Consider the following 18,143-nt stretch of genomic DNA (forward strand, 5'->3'; position numbering starts at 1 on the left):
GGTCAGAGAACGATGGCTGGTCAGCAAACAAAGTTTCTCATAACCTTGGTTCAGGTGAGAGATGAAGAACAATTTTTGCTATGAGCTGAGAACTGATTACCATGCAACAAAGGTCTAAATGTGGTGATATTAAGACTGTATCAATATATTTTATAATAAATATGTTGTCTTTTCATGATATCACAGGCTGTATTATGGCTATTTGCTACAATGGTCTAAACTGATTTGAAAGTTACAGGCACAGCGGCACAGACACAACATAGTATATATTACTCAGTGAGCAAAAGAATACTGCAAGTATTTGTGACCCTTATTTTTCTTAATTAACATTCATTTTACACCAGTTGTATGTATGTTTCCAGTTGTGTATCATCATATCTTAAATGATATTGACTGGTTCTGCCATCTCAGATAACTGATAAGATCATTGTTCAACTGTAAAATACCTGGCCTCAGTAAACATCTTTGTCACATCTATCTTTCACCAGTCTCACATGTTCACATTGGAATTGGCTTCAAAAAAAATCTAGTATCTGTCAGTTGTAGCTGAGTGAAAAAAACTAATGAGCAGCTCTTTCTGCCAGGTCCACATTTCCACTGCTGGTATTGATAATGTCACTACATTATCAATATCAAGGCCCTGACTCAAACACTGTCTGATATTTTATTTTATAAAAATAGCCCAGCTATAGATCTACTTCTTGTCAAGTACAGTAATATTAGACAAGAATTAGATTTGGAGAACTGGGCTTGAGACCAGAGATGTGCCAATTTGATTTCCCTACCCACCTGGAAAATGTGTATGACCTGGAAAACATGTGACCCCCAGCTGCTCCAGAGCAACTGCTTAGTGAACAACAGCAGCAGCAGCAGCCTATGGTTACATGAACGTGTCCAATAGTGAAAATGTAATGTATCTGACAAAGAACATGTGCATTTAGTTATCTTCCCATACATTAGTATCACTCCCGTAAGAGGTCATAAACATAATTAGACAGAATATCAGATCTGCTCTTGAAGGGGATGAACAGGCGATTTCCATTGGTAATGACAAGCATGCGAAGCTGTGACAGACCATATGCAGCACTCCAGCTCTATTTCAGGCTGCCCACCAGCCAAATCAACACCCACCATGTGCTCTGGGCTGCCCTCTCTTAGAAAGACACAGGAGAGAGCTGCAGCATTTGTGAAGTACCGCTGACAGCCAAGCATCCTCTGAGAGGAAAATTGCTCTAAGTTAAAGTGTGATTGGAAAACCAGAGGCGTTGCACAGGCATGTTGTTGTGCTCAGTCAGGACAGCGGTTCACAGCTGGAAGTAAGCTGTACTGCGATCATCTGAGACACACTGTGAAGTGAGTGAGGATGCAATGAGTGAGTACCACTAAAGCCTGATCCATCTTAGCTCCCACTATCTACTATGAGCTACAGAGATGGAAAAGCCATGATAAAATGCTGTCACGGGCAGCAGCAGTGTGTCCAGGAGAAAGAATCAATTCTGTAAGTATTGCCCCACAGAGAGATCCAACCCAATTTTTAACAGCCATCTGAATCTTGGCATTGTTCCCCGTGTCAAACTTCCCCCTCATCCACAACACTCCCCTGCCCTAGTTTATAGATGAGTTATACTGTTGACAAGTTTGTCTTCCTGCTTCTTTCTCCTCCACTGCATTCCTGTTTTATGCTTGTTATAAAATGTGTGCTCTTAACAGCTCACAGCTGAAGAATTACCAGTACTGTTAAACCCAGTGCTGGTGACGAATCAACAGAGCTGGAAAGGTGTTGTCTAAACATAATACAGAACCAACTCTTTCAATAGCCTTTATCTCCTAACTGGCCTGAGCAGGATCTGGGCCAAACAAAGGAAGGCACAAAAGATTAGTTTTAAAGGGTAATCTTCGATGTGGTGAGGTAGTGTAATCCGATTGTGCAGGAAGCTTGGAGCTGTGCTGTTTGTCTCAGTCGCTGGTGACCTTGACTTCATCCCTTGTTGAGATCCCGGTGGGAGTCGCACTAGAAGTGTAAAATAACAACAGCAACTAGGGTGCAAGGCAGGATGAGTTTGATCACTTTAAAGTTGAGTTTCTCAGCTTGTTGGTTCACAAAGAGCACTCTTTGCCTTTCTTAAAATAGGCTCACACACATCTGATGCCAGTGCGAAGAGGAGCAGTGCGTAGCTTGGTCTAAGCAATTTCTGACCTGGCTGAGAAGCAGAACTAACTGAAATTTATTACAGCAATTCCCACCTTACCCAGATAAAAGTACTTGATGAGGTGTTTAGCCTATTAAGGCTTCAGGGTGAATAAGTAAGAGAAACAGAAAATGTTATAGAGTGTGTGTGTGCGCAAGAGAGACAGAGGGGAGGCAAGAAAGCAAGACATAAATCTGAATTAACCAAGTCAAATGAGATATGCTGCAGAAAACAACGCTGCCAATACAACAGTTACAGCGAACATGCCTTTATCTTACCAACAATAAACTTCAGAGAGGAAGAGCTGCGGATCAATGCTGGTCAATCATCGGAGCAAAGTCATGTCTCCTCAAACAAAAAAAGGTCCGACTGTACCAGACTGAGAATCCTTGTCATCCAGACTGGGAGAAAATTCACTTGACTGGGAAGACTGGTGAGAGCAGCCGGCAGCGCTGGCAGGGACTTTATATTAAAATAGCCTTCATGCTTTCCGCAAATACTCCCATTGTTCCCACCCACTCTGACTGCCCCAGCTCCCCTCCCTGCCTTTGAACACGTCTAACTCGTGGCTCTCTACAACAACTAAAGAGGAATCGATCAGCTCTCAGGTGTACCTTCGCTTCTAGTCAGATGCCAGCGAAGACCGAGACGTGATGCCTCCTCATCCCCTTCTTCTTCTCCCTGCTCCGGGCGGAGACTCCCCTTTCTCCTGCGGCTTGACTTTCAACTTTACATCTAACCTGACGCTGTACGTCCGCTGCTTGGTCCAGGAGATGAATTATAACAACGGTTTCCGCACACACCCATCCTCCTTTCAAAAGTACTGAATTCAACTATCCCGTCTTGTTTGTCATCCACCACCAACTTGCCGTCACCACCATCACGACCATGGTTATATTTTCCCACTTAACTTAAACCGTAGCACCCAGTTATTTCTTTAGCGGTTTCTTCCAAGTGTTCCAGCTATTGCACACGCACTGTTTGCTGCCTACAGTATGTTGGCATTAATTCACACTTGCAAAATTAAAGAAAAGGATCAGACTAAAGGAAAACATGCCAACACAATGTAGCGGTTCACTACTGGATAAAGATGACAACAAACTGCCACAAACCCTTTTCACCAGGAAATACGTCACGTTTAGAGCCGACTGGGCGATCGTGTATGCTCGATTAGCATCACCATAGTCGTCGAAGAGTCGGGTGGGGCGGGTTACCGTTAGCTTGGAGCAGATATAAACTCACCTAGGATCACGTTTATTCACTTTTTTAATTCAACGATAATACTTCGTTTTCTTTAGCAGGTGAAATAAATTAATTGTAGGGGTAATGTTAAAGCACAACTTCATGATATATAATAGTAAAACGTACATGTTAATGCAGGGTAATTATCCTCAATGACTAAACCTCAATACATGCTTTCCCTAATGGTAATTAAAAGAACAGTTTTAGGTTAAAATTGTGTTTTTTGCGTTGTTCTTAACTGCTGTCAATGATTATTTAATCGTTTACAAAGGAATTCCGGGACACGCCTATACACAAAACAGACATCCCTGCTTCCCCTCGTTAGCTGGTTTGTGCCGCTGTATGTGAGCGCCATCTTGTGGGTATCTATTGGAGTTACACACATGAACAAAGCAGCACACCGTACGGTAGAGGGGGCCATAACACAAAGCTCCCAGTCTGACTCGCATGGTTGTGTCTACCCCGTTACAGCCTGGTATAAGTGAAATCCAGCCCGCTTTCAGCAGCTCCCCCCCGTTAACACGGACCAAAGTTATCCCGGAATAAGGACAGCACGCATGTGCCGTCAACCCGGATGTAGATATTTTGTATGCGTCTATTCCCCATTTCACCAAGTTATGACAAATTTTCTGGTCAAGAATGAATTATAGGTTTTAGCACCGGCTGGACAAAGCTTTGCCATTCCAAACCACTCCAAACCGGGTTAACTAGCCGTGACATGTGTCGACCTACGTGGATGTCTCACGTGAGTGACAGCTCCACAACAATCTCTTTCCGAAGAGCTGCACTTTTGATTTACGGTGAGAGAACACAATTGGGTAAAATAACGTGTATATATTTTCTTTTATCATGAACTATGGACACGAGGAACGCATTTAAAGCCCCAGTGTTTCTTGGTGTTGCTGAAGTTAGGTTAACAGAGGTAGGCTGCTCGTTTCTCATGCTATCCCCCCTTCCTGTGTTGCAGAATACGTCCTGTAACTTAGAGGATGGACTTTCGTGGTAGGAGGCATGAGCGAGGCAGCAACTGGACCGACCCGGAGATAGTGGAGCTGCTCCAGCTGTGGTCCGACGAGTCGGTCCAGATTGAACTGGAGAGTTCACTGCGCAACCAGCGAGTGTTTGACCGCATAGCCCACATCTTGCGTGAAAAGGGCATCTATCGCACAGGTGACCAGTGCAGGGAAAAAATCAAGAAGATGAAGCTGGAGTACCGCCGCATCAAAGACAACCACAAAATGAGGTCCTGGAAGTTTTATGATGTGATGGACAGAGTGCTGGCGAACCGACCCGCCATTACCTACTCCTCCCTGGGCGGAGCTGTCATAGCTCAACAGGTGTTTCAGAGCCCAGGTGGGGCCGATGCCTACCTGCAGGGAGTTCCGGCTGGCTCCTTTGGTCCTGCTTCCTCGGGTGGGTTTCTGTTTGGACAGCCTCCAAAAACGGGAGATCCACTGGATATAAAATGTGAAGATGTTGAAGAGAGCATGCTGAACTCAGGTGTTGCACCCCCTGAGATGTACTATGGATCTGGAGATGACCAGGAAACTGATGGGCAATCTCTACTGGGGGCAGAGGACACTCTGGGTCGAGGAGAGAGCTCAACAAATGCAAGAATCTCACCTTCAGGTTGTCAATCCAAATGTTATCATTATTGTTATTGTAACTATCACCAACATAAGATTAGGGAGTGACAGGCTATGGTAGCTTGTAAGTTATTTCTGCTGCTTCTTATCCCCAGGTTTCAGTGACCTGAACATTTCTGGCTCTGCCACAGCTGTCACCCAGGCTGTTGGTGGTCCTGTGCCACTGGATGCATCCGAGCAACCCAGTAAGGAGGGTTCCAATACCCCAGCTTCCGTGAGACAGAGGAAGCGTCGCCGTGGTGGGAAAACATCCTGGAGCCACGGAGGTGCTAGATGCGGGGGTCGGGGGAGCCTGGATAAAGCCCTGGCCAGCTTCCTGAACTGGCAGCAGTCAGCAGAGGAGCGCCTCCTCTCACTGGAGGAGGCCCGGCTGGAGAGGGAGCTGCAGGCCGAGGAGCGCAGGGAGCAGCGGGAGGAGAGGAGGGCGGAACAGGAGCGCCAGCATGAGCTCCGCTTGTTCAGCATGCTCACGGGGGCACTGGCTGCTGTCGGACAGGTTGCTCCAACTGTCGCGACAGCGCAGACCGACCCCTCTGTCTCACCCCTAGCTCATCTGTCAGCTTCACTGATGACCACGGCCACCCCCTCCGACTTGTCGTCTTTATCTCAGCAGCCTCCAGAAGCTCCCAAGGCACAGGCTGTTTCCACTCAGGAGACAACAACGTCAACACCGCCTACATCTGTCACAGCCTGCAAAATGTCTCAGAATGGTTTGGCAACTCTGAGAGGTGCGGAAACCCCCGGCCGTAGCGTGTACCTGTCTAATCGTGGTAATAGCATCCGACAGCATCAAGGCATTCTTCAGGAAGGCTATGCCCAATATGGAATGGACAAACACCATGACACGGACAACCCTGATGTAAGTCTGCGTCATGTAATGAACACCACTTAAAGCTCTGATTTGTTTCTAAATGACATTGACGATAATTTACAAGGCCCTCTTCTTTTTCTCACTTGTAGGGTATAATCAACATGGGAACTAGTGAGAACAAACTGTGCTATGATCTCCTTCACAAGCGGGTGAGAGAAACAGTATGGTAATAATGATGCAATGCAGTAGAGTGTAATGCTCTGAGATATGTGTCTGTCAGTGTACATTATTCTAAATTATTGTTCACTAATGAGTTTCATTTCTGTTCCTGCTACAGCTGACCAAGCCTGACATGCTACATATTGACCCATCCTTGTTGCAGTATTCAGACTGGAGGGGCCACACATTGTGAGAGAATTTGAGTGGATCTGTATTTTCATTGTTTACATTTGTCATGCGGCTCATAATGCAGTAACATTTTAACAAGACCATTCAATGTAAACATTAAACTTCTTTCCATCCTCCTCTCTTTCAGCCTGAGAGAGGCGGTTGCAAAGTTCCTGACCCAATACTGCTATTCTCCAAACCCACTCAAAGCTGACAATGTGAGTGAAGATTTTTAATAGTGGAATGTAACATTAGTATTGAGAACAGTATGTGTATGAGAGTTGCAGTTTTAAAAATATGAAAACCTAAAGGAGTTTGTGGAAAGTATATAAATAGATAATGTGATAACATATAATTACACTATACACAGTAAGCACAGTTCTGAGGTTCTTGTAAATAATAGTGTTTTTAGTTTATTGTAGAGACTACAGTAAGTTGTCAGAGTGGAATATTGTTTGTTTTACAACAATAATATTATGACTGTAGATAGTTGGTATTTGACACATTAAGATTTGATATGCACTGTAGAAAAAGAAAATATAATTAATCTCTAAGAGTTTAAACAGCTGAAAACTATTACATCCACTGTAGTGCCACCTCAACTACTGCCACAATCCTACATCTTAATTCATTAACCATCAAAAAGCCTGAAAGAAACTGTTTGTCAGGATGACTGGTAGTATTTTTGACTGTAATTTAAATTATACTTGTAGTGATTATTTTCCTTTTTACAAATAAAACTTTACTGCAAGACTTTTACTTTTGAACAAAAACTGTTAAATTGCGGCTGTACTAACTTTTTACAGAAGCTGTTTAAATGTTCCACCACAGACAGATAGGAAATAGATTCTGCTTTTTTTGTGCTTCTGTAATTAGTCAATTTGGATTTCTGAGATATGTATTAAAAGGGATCCACCCTGTGATTGATGCAGATGTCCAGGAAATTATGTAATTACTGACAAATAAGATTGTATTTTATGTTTTATGTTGCTGCAACAGGACGTTCTGGATTATAGCCATTCATTCTCAAAAATAAAGGCAGTGGATTCAGTTAATTTATTTTAGCAACTTACTAATGATTATAAAGATGCCAAATGCTACAATTGATCTAACATAGCATTTTAAGGGAGGCCAACTTAATTTGGAGAAGTAATGAATGGCTGCTTTAATAGGTGTATGAATTTGTAGCATATTTAACAGGCCTCCTTCTGTGCCTTAATTAAGTCTTTTGTGTTTGTTCAGGTTGTGGTGATGAATGGCTGTGGTTCCCTCTTCTCATGTATTGCTGCAGTAATTTGTGACCCTAAAGGCAAGTTCACAAATGCATCAACATACACATACAATACATTCACATCTATTTTGTGTGAATACAAATGTGTGCACAATAGCAATAATGGGAAATTAGGCCATGTTCCTTTTTTGTATTACAATGATCATCATATACAGTACAACAGAGAATGGGGAAGTTGTAGCATAATTATTTAAACAAAAAAAATATTCAAAATTATTTAGGTAGCTATATAAATAGCTTTTTCTTTGTTGCCACTGCAATGAGCAATGTTTAATTTTAAGCAATTTAGTATATTTGTTTTACTTAGTAACTGCTCTGCTGTAATAATAATCATAAGGCTGAAAAGCTTATAAGCTGATGTTCATCCATTTTCTACCAACTTGGATCATGATGATGCTAAGTCATTCACTTATGTGAATATGACTGGCAACAGTGGAGTAGGAAATTGTTGAATTTGCCTCCAAATTAACAAATGAAAATGATCACTAATAACCTAAATAATTGCTTATATGGGTCATTAAGGATTGGTCATGTATACATGAGTTGAACATATGGTATATAGTATGTGTGTACATGTTTATGTACAGAATCATTAGATGATGATAAAGGGATGATATGTGTTTGTATTTAGATGTCATGTGGTCACTGTGCTTTTCACATTGTAGATGCCATTCTTATTCCTACTCCTTTCTACGGTGTTATCACTGAGGATCTGGATTTGTACAGTGACGTTAAACTCTTCCATGTTCCTCTGGACTGTGAGGTATGAAAACAGAACCTGATGTACATGCAGTGATTATGTGTATGTATGTATGTATATGATTTTGCATTCAGCTTTAACTGCATCATGTGATCTCACACACTAGACTATTGCCAGCTGTCCAATTTAGACGTTGATGTATTTATCCTTTTCCTTTTATTCCAACACTTATTATTTTATTTGTAGGCTGATGGCAAAGACAGTCGACCCTTCCACCTCACAGTAGAGAAATTAGAAGAAGGTCTGCAAAGGGCTAAGCAGGAGGTAATTCATGAATGCATGTTTTCCTAAGCACTTGTCCTTAATGAATATTTAAAGACAGACCAAACCACTTCAAAATGCTTGGCCAAAGAGTTTAAATAAAGGCTTTAGATGCTCTTTTTTCAGAGACTTGTTTTGCAGCTTTATCTTTAAAGACTGTGATACTGTGCATGAGTTTGTATTTCCTTAGAAACTTGGCTGTCTCTCCTAGGGGTTGATGATCCGAGCTGTTATACTGATGAACCCCCACAACCCTCTGGCTGAGATCTACACCCAGAAGGAGATGATTGCCTTCTTGGAGTTTGCCAAAAAGTATGTTTGCTCCACTGTTATCTCACGCAGTGGCCTAACGCTATAATCCTCCTGGTCTGCAATCCTGTGGCTCCTTTAAACACATTGCTAAGCCACTGCATACAGTTCCCAGTGTGAACTGTATGCAGAACTGAATGGCTGAGAGCTCTGTCCTGTGTGTTGAACATCATGTGCTCTCGATGGAGTTTTATCACCTCTCTTAACCATCAGCATATTGTCAAGTGCAGCCATGTGCCAAGGAGTCTCCTGCATCATCTATTGTTTTCTAAATGATCATGCCAGAATAATTCCCTCCATAGACCCTTGCAGGCACTGAGCTGTTGTAACCATAAACCACAGCGCTTTTAAACTGACATAGGATGTTGAAAAACCTGTTTTACATTTATTTTTATTTTTATTTTTTGCAAACAGACATCATCAATATAAAATCAAGCTTTATTAATACTGTATACTGGATTATCTTTCTCTCCACTTTTTTTCCTGCTTTAGAAATGAGCTCCACGCCATTGTAGATGAAGTGTACATGCTGACGGTCTTTGATGAATCTGTCACCTTTCACAGTGTCCTCAGTGTAGACAGGTACTGTGTGAACCCCAACCTCTGCTTGATTACTCTATTAGAACCTTAATGATCACAACTGTGTCTGAAGACAGCCTCTTAACTGCTAATAATGTGCCCTTGTTTTAGTTTGCCCGACCCACAGAGGACACATGTAATGTGGGGGATGAGCAAGGTACATACTGAGCTGTGCTCTGTGTGAGAGTGTGTGAGACTTTTTATATCCCTGCTGACAGTACAGTAAAATCTCAGCTTTTCTCCAGTGGGTGTTTGCCTTCACTGCTCTTTCTCATTTACTTCTTCTCGGCCCCTCCAGGACTTTGCAATGGCAGGAATCAGAATAGGCACTCTGTATACTGAGAATAGAGACCTTGTGGAGGCCTTGGCCCAGCTGGGCTCATTCCACGGTATCTCTGGAACCACACAGCACCAGGTGGCACAGCTGCTTCAGGACAGAGGTATGAATCCAATGTTCACACAAACACTGTAGTAGTTACATCAGGTTCACCATAGACACAATTGGAAAAATAGTCTTCACTTTCAGTCCCCTTTTGGTAAAAACAAGTCAAAATTCACACTAGTACAATCAGCTTTTATGAATGCTTCATGAATGCAAATAATTTTGCTTGCGAGCTTTTCAACAACTCAAACATGTGCTTCTTAGTGCTTTCCCCTGCTTCTTAGAGATATCATCCCCCCTTTTTTGGCTTCCTGTGATATGACAGGAGCACAGCATGGGCCTCTGCTGCACTAAGGCTTGTAACATTTAATTTACACTCACCTATTGTCACTTCATATTTTCATGTCACAGAGTGGATCAACAAGGAGTTTCTGCCTTGAGAACAGAAGCAGACTGAAAGCTGCTCACAGCTACCTGATAGGAGAGCTGCAGAGCATGGGCGTTCCCTACCTAGACAGACCTGCTGCCCTGTACGTCTGGGCTGACCTCAGGAAGGTAACGACCCCAAAGCGAGGTTAAGATGTCAGGGCCGTTAATTCAGCTCTATGTTGCGTATCGCCAGCTGAAATGCAAATAATACAGTCATTTAATTCTCTTGACAGTAATGATCCAGATGGTAATTTCTTGAGAACATTGTGTGTGCATTCCCACAGGCTTGATGTGTCACTTGTGTTTCTCTATTTTGGTAGTACCTCAGAGAGTCGTCAGTTTGAGGAGGAACTGTCTCTGTGGAGGGGTTTCCTCAGGCACAAGGTGGTGTTGAGCTGTGGTCAGGCCTTCTCCTGCTCCACTCCTGGCTGGTTCCGCATCGTCTTCGCTGACCAACAGCACCACCTTCAGCTTGGTCAGTTTGTACTGTGTAATATACACAAAATACTATTTCCATATTGGGAAATTTATATCCGCACTCAGCTGTTCAGCAACTCTGTCTTAAATTATGTGTTAAAAAATGTATGTCTGTTTTCACATTTTGTGTTTTTCCCTCTAATTCACATTTTCTACCTTAAACTAGACATTGATTAGATCATATCTGTTATTTCATTTACTCATTCAATGGTGTTATTCCAGCTCCATCTCCTGCTTTGTGTCTTAAACTAGGTATTGATTGGATAATAGTTACCAACTTGTTCTGGTAATGTTTTGTGTTATTTCAGGCCTGAAGCGAATCAGGGAGGCCTTGAAAGAAATCGAAGAAAAAAATGGCAGTCCTGATTCACACTCCATCAAAGAAGCCACTGAGGAGAGCAAAAAGTCAGTGAAAGAGGACAGTGCGGATTCAGACAATGCTGCAATTGTTAATTCAACATCATCACCCCAAAGCAAGTCATCAGACCAGCTGAAGGAGAAGGATAGCCCTGTTCCTGACACAGGCCCGTTGGCCACCGAGGAGTTTGTGTTGCTGGACTGCCAAGCATCAAAGCCCGCAGAGAGTCTGGACTCTCTGATTGGTACGCTCAGGCATCAAATCCGCTCCTCGGATTGGCTGGAGAAAAACACTCCGGAGCTGTCTGCCGGAGAGGACCCAGAGATTCTTGATGTATTCAAGGCCCTGCTGCAAAGAGCCAGAAAGTAAGCTTAGGATAAACGGGCACGAACGTAGCTGCCAGATTTCAAGAGGCAGTGCTTAAGCATCCCTCTTGCTCCCTGCTTTTACGCTGAGAAGCTCGACTCAAACACCTGACACGAGGTCAAATCTGATGCCTGTTTTTGAGGAGTGAAGAGGAAACATTAGCTGCGAGCTGGCTAAAGAGGAGAGAGGAGGAAAAGCAATGCAGGCAAGGCCAGGATGGAAAAACAGGACAGAGTACTTTTTTTAATCTGTATCTTGAGGCCTTACTTTTAAGCTGCTAGAGGAGTTGGCCTTGCTCTTTTGTAACCCAGAGTCAACAGATCTATGTTTATTAACTCAAATTCTAAGTGAATGCCAAATGTAAATCAGCCAAAAGCAGTCATGTTCTGTTCTCAAACATTTTAAGTCTCTTAATCTGAATTGTACATTTTTTATCATTTTGATCATACGCACTTTATTTTATCAGAAGGTATTGTATTTCTCTAAAGTTAATGATCTGTGAATAAATGAATGAATTATTATGTTTTTGACAATAATGTCTCATGTTAAGTAAATCTGAATTTAAATTTTTAAATATTTAAGTATCTTTGTTTTATACAAAACACGCTCTGATGTGATATTTTTTAAAACTTGCTTTTGGGTGATTGTGGGCGCTGTTCCATTGCAACAAAGGAAAGCGGAGGGGGTGGTATTTATGACGAAGGGGAGAGACATATGAGGTTGAAAGCACCATCAGCCACAACACACTGTAGCCCACTGTGAGAAATCGAGAGTGGGATTTCCTTAAATGGTTTGTCGTGCATAATGACCTGTTGACACCTCCCCCACACAGTTGCTGCATATGACATAAACAAATGTCTGGGTGGTATATGGCTGTTGAGCGTGTCAAGGGATTTTTTTTTTTTTTTTTTATACTTTTTAACTTCCTTTAACAGTTACTCTTTATTCCTTATTGCTTAATGTCAGCCACACAGACTTCTGCTTTCTGAAATATTGAATGACCGTCTTCTGATTTTTTTAATGCTTTCACTTTCTTTACAGTTGGGTAGGGAATTCAGGGGGAAATCTAAGCCCGGGGGGGGGGAGTTTCCATTGCAGCAGAGGCGGAGTAACACTGAGGGGTTTGATCTGCAAGTGAGGGCTTGCGGTCATGAGCAGTACAAATAATGAGTTGTCAGGGTGTTGAATGTGTTTGTATAGGAGTGTTTGTACAGTAGTGAAAACCAGCAGCTCCTCTACTCTTAACTTTGTTCTATTCGTACAAAGACTTATTTCACAGCTTTGTTCCTGACAGCTTCTTTCTTCATCAACAACAAAGGTAAGACTGTACTTTTATTATCATTCCACAATGTTACAGCTGATGTATATAAACAAAATAACAAGGTTAGGTTTGGAGATAGATTTACCTGCTGTTGCTCAACCTCAATAAACCATAATTACTCATCTGTTTCACCGTCCTCTGTTTTCCCTGCTTCCCTCTCTCTCTCTCTCTCTCTCTCTCAGTGGTATAGAACTATGATGTTTCTGGAGTTAGGAGACTCCATCAGTCGCTTCAGGTTTGTTCAGTCCTGCGTGGGGTTGGCAGGTTGCCTGTGTGTGTGCTATGCAGTCTGGACACCATTCTGGCTGAAGGAGAGGGGGCTCTGGGCAGAGTGGAATAACACTAAGAGTGACCAGACAACCCCTAAACACGGCACTGTCTTCAGTGGTGAGCACTGAGTCGCATTCACCTCTTTAACAATTTTCGTCAGTCAATGAAACAAATTTGTCATCTGTCTAAAGCTGTCTCTGGGTTAAGTTACAGGTTTCATTGACTAATAACATGTTGAATAAGATGTGTCTGAAAGGGCAGCAAATACAATGAGACAAATACTGTATATCTTGTTTCTGTGTTGTTAGATGAGGAATTGGTTTCAGACTTACAGGGAGTTATTTTACTCCTTTGAATCTCTAGAGGGGATTAATATCAGGAGAGCTGAAAAATACACTGGGTTGCAGATGAACTCCTCAGCAGTAGTGAACAAGTTTGTGCCTGCTCCTGTACCAATGAAGTACATTCTTTGTATTTGCTAAAGGTCTTACACTTGGCTGCAGGCAAATGTGCTGAAATCAGCTGAAACCTGGTCTTTGTCAGCTAACTAAATCTTGTTTCTTGGCATTGTTAACCTTCAGAAATTAAGTCCCCTGTCAGTTTGTTTTATCCCACTGATATTTGCATTATGCAAACACACTTTGGGAATGAATATAACACAGCCTAAGTCCTGTGTCCTCACTCTGTGTATAGATGCCTGTATGCAGTGAGCTAATCCACTTTTGAAGGCTGAAGACAGCTGTTGTCCTTTTTACTTAAAGCTATTACCAAACTTTGAAACTACTATTTGACTCTACAAATTCAATGATAGTAATTATAAGTTATAAAAATATAAAGGATCCTGGAAAAAACAAGAGTTACACCAAAGGTATTGGTAGGAAGAAACAAAGTATCACCAGTGAAACAGCATTAAGTCCTCATAGGAAGTACAACACAGTGATTAATCCACTCAACAATCACATTGAGTCCACAAAAGTAAGAGCAAAAAGAGTGAAACATAATACAAGTAACTATAATTCAACTGTCTAGTTGTATGTTGTTTTAGTGACACATTAGCTTTGGAGAACTAGTGTAATGGGCAGCTTAGTTAGCACAACAATCAGTATTTGCTTGGTCACAGATAAGTGATAAAATGGTGGATTAAACAGTGTCAGTAGAACTGCAGTGGAGCTGTGTCAGTAACAGGTTGCTGTTAGAAAAAGACTGACTAAAATCAACTCCTCCCATGTTGGTGTTCAACTCCAATGCACCACACAAATTTTCAGAATGAATCTAATACATTGTGAGATTAGTTCCATGTATTACTTCTGAAAAACTACACAAACTCTTGGTTTTACTCCTCTGGTTTCAGTTGTAGGCAGGCACGTGTGGGGGCATCCACAGGAATGCGTCATCACTTTGACCTTTTTCACTTCATATTGACTACTTAAACCACAACCTTATGTAACTTTGCCAGTATACAGTGAATCATCAGTCTTGTTTATGTACTGTATATGTGTCTGTTTGTGTCCTCCAGCCCTGGAAGCAGAGAGGGTGTTTGGTGTTCTTTCCTTCCTGATGGCTGTGAGCACCGGTGCTCTGTGTCTGGTGTTTGCCCTCTGCTGGACATCTCAGACAGGTGCGTTCCTACTCCAACACTCGCTCTCTCCTCATGGCAGGGCAGGCGCTCTACCCCACCACCCTGCTGCTACTCACCATGGCCTCTACAGGTAATACCCCCACGCTGCTCACAATATGTGAAACATTTGTTTTACTGAGCCTCACAGCATGTTTTTATTTTCATTTTATTAATAATTTGTCTGTTGTTGTTTTGGGAGTTTTTTTTTTAAATAATATATACATTTCAAGTAACATAATAAAAATAGCTTCATTTCCAATTAACCTCCAAATAGCCTTTTGGTTTATGTAGTTCATGTCAAACCCACACCTACAGAAATTCTTTTATGTACTACTCATTTGCATACCCTGCAAGGCAGCAGTTTTTAAAGAGACTTTTTACTTTCCTTGGAATTGCAGTTCATTATCATATAAACTCTTTTCTAAAGCTCCAGGCATGTAATAATTGACCTTAATGACTTTTTCTCTCTCTCAATGATACTTGATTTGACTTGATTTTCTCTTCTGTCTACAGGTTTCTTCTTCCTCCTCAGCTGGTCTTTTTTCACATATCAGCACCGCGAAGAAATCAGTCAAGACTTTTTCAGCCTCGGCTCTTCCTACTGGGTTGGGGCTTTAGGTTGGGTCCTGCTGCTGGTCGTGGAGATGATAGTCTTTATCGCTGAACAAGTTGTTGTGCCAGACATCCTCCCAGACTTAGAGAAGGCTGTGGAGTCGTGGCGGATTTCCTCTCAACTTATGGCCGCTCAGCGCTCTTTCAGTGATGGGTATCACCCCGGTAGCATCAAAAGCAACATGGCTCTTAAGAGGTATATGTCATCACCTTGAAAGGAGCGCAGAAATAAGGACACAACGAAGAAAACAGCTGTGTACATTACACATTAACGCACAAAGACTCATGAGAAAACAACAATTCCTCACTGCTTTCCATAGCTGTACAACCAAACGGAACACTCATTTAAGCGTGTTTGAAGTTAAGTGTTGTTTAAAGGAATTAAGATGATCTCAGTCCTGAAACTCTCTGAGACTGAAGGCTTGAGCTTCTTGGTTCTTTGCTTCCCAGATGACTGCAGTGGAAATTTTGCCTATTGTTTTCATTATGGACTAGAATAAAATAAAAACACTCTAAAGATGAACAGTACTGGCTGGGAAACTGGGCACTAAATGTAAGATGAGAACTGCTCTTTGACAAGGTCATGGGTAGGAGTAGAAATCATAAAACATCTTCTGGGACCAGAAACAGATTTAGGTTTTAACTCAACTTGTACGTTTCCTGAAAGTTTCAGTGGGTGCTGCAATGTACTTTATGATGTTAAAGTAGCACCATCTTGTAATGTGACACTTTTGACAGTAAAACTCAACCAAAGAGGAGTTATTTAGTTTAACATATTTAATTTCATTTGTTGAAATGTGAGCCAAGCACTTTAATGGATGGACAATACACATTGTGTTGTTTTCTTTCTGTATAATTATGATGAGTGATACATACATAACATAAATACAGCACAAATATCTGTGGCCATAACCTTTATGCTTTATTTTTATTTTTAAAAATAGCAGTCTTGTGGATACTGAAATATAATGCATGAATGTTCAACGAACCTTTTGACTGACTGTGCTCATCCTGTGCTGTCCAAACTCCTCCACGGTTAAAATAAAAGTTTAGGAAATTTACATCCCTGATACTGTGTCTTTCTTAAAGGCAACAGAGCAATCTCTGAGAATCTGAGAATGGGAAGAATGAAAGTGGGTATTCTGAGGCTGCATGGACTACTGGCCTACATCAGCCCACCAGGAGTTCCATGTGTAGTGAGGCACAAGTTTCAGCCAGCCAGTCCTACATCTGTCTCCCTCTTGAAACACTTACCTCATGCATTTCCAACCTACAGTTTCCAGCTCTGCAGAGCATTTGGACCACCAGACAACAGACTGCCTCCAAAGTCGTTATTTACTTTTCTCTCACACATTCCCAGGAGGAGAGCAAGCGCTCCGATGCTGGACTGCTTATGTTTATGTTCTCAACCTGCCAAAGTGGGGGAGAATTAAGTGGCTCTGGCTCTGTTAATTGGGCGTTAATCAGGTGTTGCTCTAATTAAAAGGCAGTTCCGCCCTGTTGGGCCCTGGTAATGAGTTTGTTATTAAATCCACAGAGGATTTTAGTCTCTTTTTCAATTTACCAACAGGGTAGTGCTTAATTGCTGTGTAAATGAGGAGAACGTCCTTGAAGGTCATCTTGCATCAGCATGTGATCCATGAACAGAATTGTTCTAAAGAGCATCCTCATCCTCAATCCACTCAGTTCACTGTTTGTTGACCTCTTGTGTCCAGCTGTGCCTCTCAGCGGTGTTATTTTAGTTTAGTTCTCATTTTTAAAAGAAATCTCTTCAAACTTAATTTGCCAAATTAAGAGAACAGGTAACCCAGTTTCTCTCAGCAAATAAAAAGCACTTTTAAAATTGATTTCCTTTTCATCTAAAGTTGCTTTTATTTCCCTGTGGTTTGCTCTATCTGGGCCCTTGAAAGCACCCCCCCCCGGTCTTTCATGGCTGCCTGTGTCTCATGAATAAACCTTCCACTTTTCACCTTCCGACACCACAAACGCTGCTCTCTCACCTTCCTGAGAGAAACAGACCAAAGGTTGAGAATGCCTTCAGAGAAAGACAGGCTGAATCAATGTGGAGATACAAAGAAAGAGATAGTGAGATGTTTAGGCACAAAGGAAGAAATGATAGATGAATGGAGGAAGATGCTACACAGAGATAGACAGGTGGCCTGATAGACACAGAGAGATTGTGGGTGTTGATTGTTGAAGGGCATTTCCTACAGAGACATCAATCAGAAGATGGTACCAAGATTAAGCAGGCCGTCGGCGTTTCCTGCCTGCGGCCGCCAGCATGTGTCAAGCACAGCCTGGGCTAAGCCACTGCTCTTCATATCAATTAGAGACCAATTATACAGTCATGTCCTACTAATTATGCTGCACCGCCACTATGCCATCCCCCAGTATAAAGTGTGTGTCTCTCTGTGCTCCAGTGTGTCTGCGGTTGTGTTCATTGAGATAAATAAATAAACTTGCTGGCTGCCAAGGCGAAGCATCCTTAATCTGATTTTCAGAGCTGTAAGTTTGTATTTCGGAGGGGAGGAAAGGGACAGAAAGAAGAGAAAAAAAACTGTTGTTTTCTCTTTTACCTTTTGGTGGTGCTGGTGGAACATCTATTGCTTTGCCTCTTGCTATGAAATCCTGTGGAATCGGTGAGACACCGCTTTCATTTGAGTAATGACATCACACACACACACACACACACACACACCAAAAAAAAATCTGTGCATGTATGTGCATGTGTTTGTGTGGGTTTGACTTTTATTTGCGAGGCAGACAAAGTGTGATAAATATTGTCAAGCATATTTCAGACGATTTTGAGCCAGAATGTGCTGGACTACTTAATAA

The 18,143-nt window shown here is 42.0% G+C and overlaps 2 protein-coding genes across 3 annotated transcripts in view; one reads left to right on the plus strand and one right to left on the minus strand.

Moving 5' to 3' along the window:
• Window positions 1–3,314, minus strand: part of furinb (furin (paired basic amino acid cleaving enzyme) b) — a 72,132-nt gene extending 68,818 nt beyond the window's left edge. The window contains exon 1 of one of the 2 annotated variants that reach the window (XM_018664124.2): window positions 2,804–3,314. The gene's annotated coding sequence lies outside the window, so the exon portion shown is untranslated. Of the gene's footprint in view, window positions 1–2,467 lie in introns of both variants that reach the window. The other variant, XM_018664123.2, reaches the window with a different exon arrangement.
• Window positions 3,315–3,846: 532 nt separating this feature from the next.
• On the plus strand, window positions 3,847–16,369 carry accs (1-aminocyclopropane-1-carboxylate synthase homolog (Arabidopsis)(non-functional)). Its single transcript, XM_051073451.1, is given in 21 exon segments — window positions 3,847–4,231; window positions 4,399–5,060; window positions 5,173–5,936; window positions 6,038–6,097; window positions 6,226–6,296; window positions 6,424–6,493; window positions 7,518–7,584; window positions 8,232–8,329; window positions 8,513–8,590; window positions 8,799–8,899; window positions 9,389–9,478; window positions 9,587–9,632; window positions 9,774–9,915; window positions 10,269–10,294; window positions 10,296–10,412; window positions 10,607–10,618; window positions 10,620–10,761; window positions 11,072–12,805; window positions 12,991–13,195; window positions 14,595–14,787; window positions 15,210–16,369. Coding segments are annotated over 17 exon segments (2,943 nt in total). The 5' UTR covers window positions 3,847–4,231; window positions 4,399–4,420; the 3' UTR covers window positions 11,491–12,805; window positions 12,991–13,195; window positions 14,595–14,787; window positions 15,210–16,369.
• Window positions 16,370–18,143: the final 1,774 nt, after the last annotated feature.

The sequence above is a fragment of the Lates calcarifer genome, linkage group LG10 (genome assembly GCF_001640805.2).
Source record: "Lates calcarifer isolate ASB-BC8 linkage group LG10, TLL_Latcal_v3, whole genome shotgun sequence".
Classification (NCBI taxonomy): domain Eukaryota; kingdom Metazoa; phylum Chordata; class Actinopteri; family Centropomidae; genus Lates; species Lates calcarifer.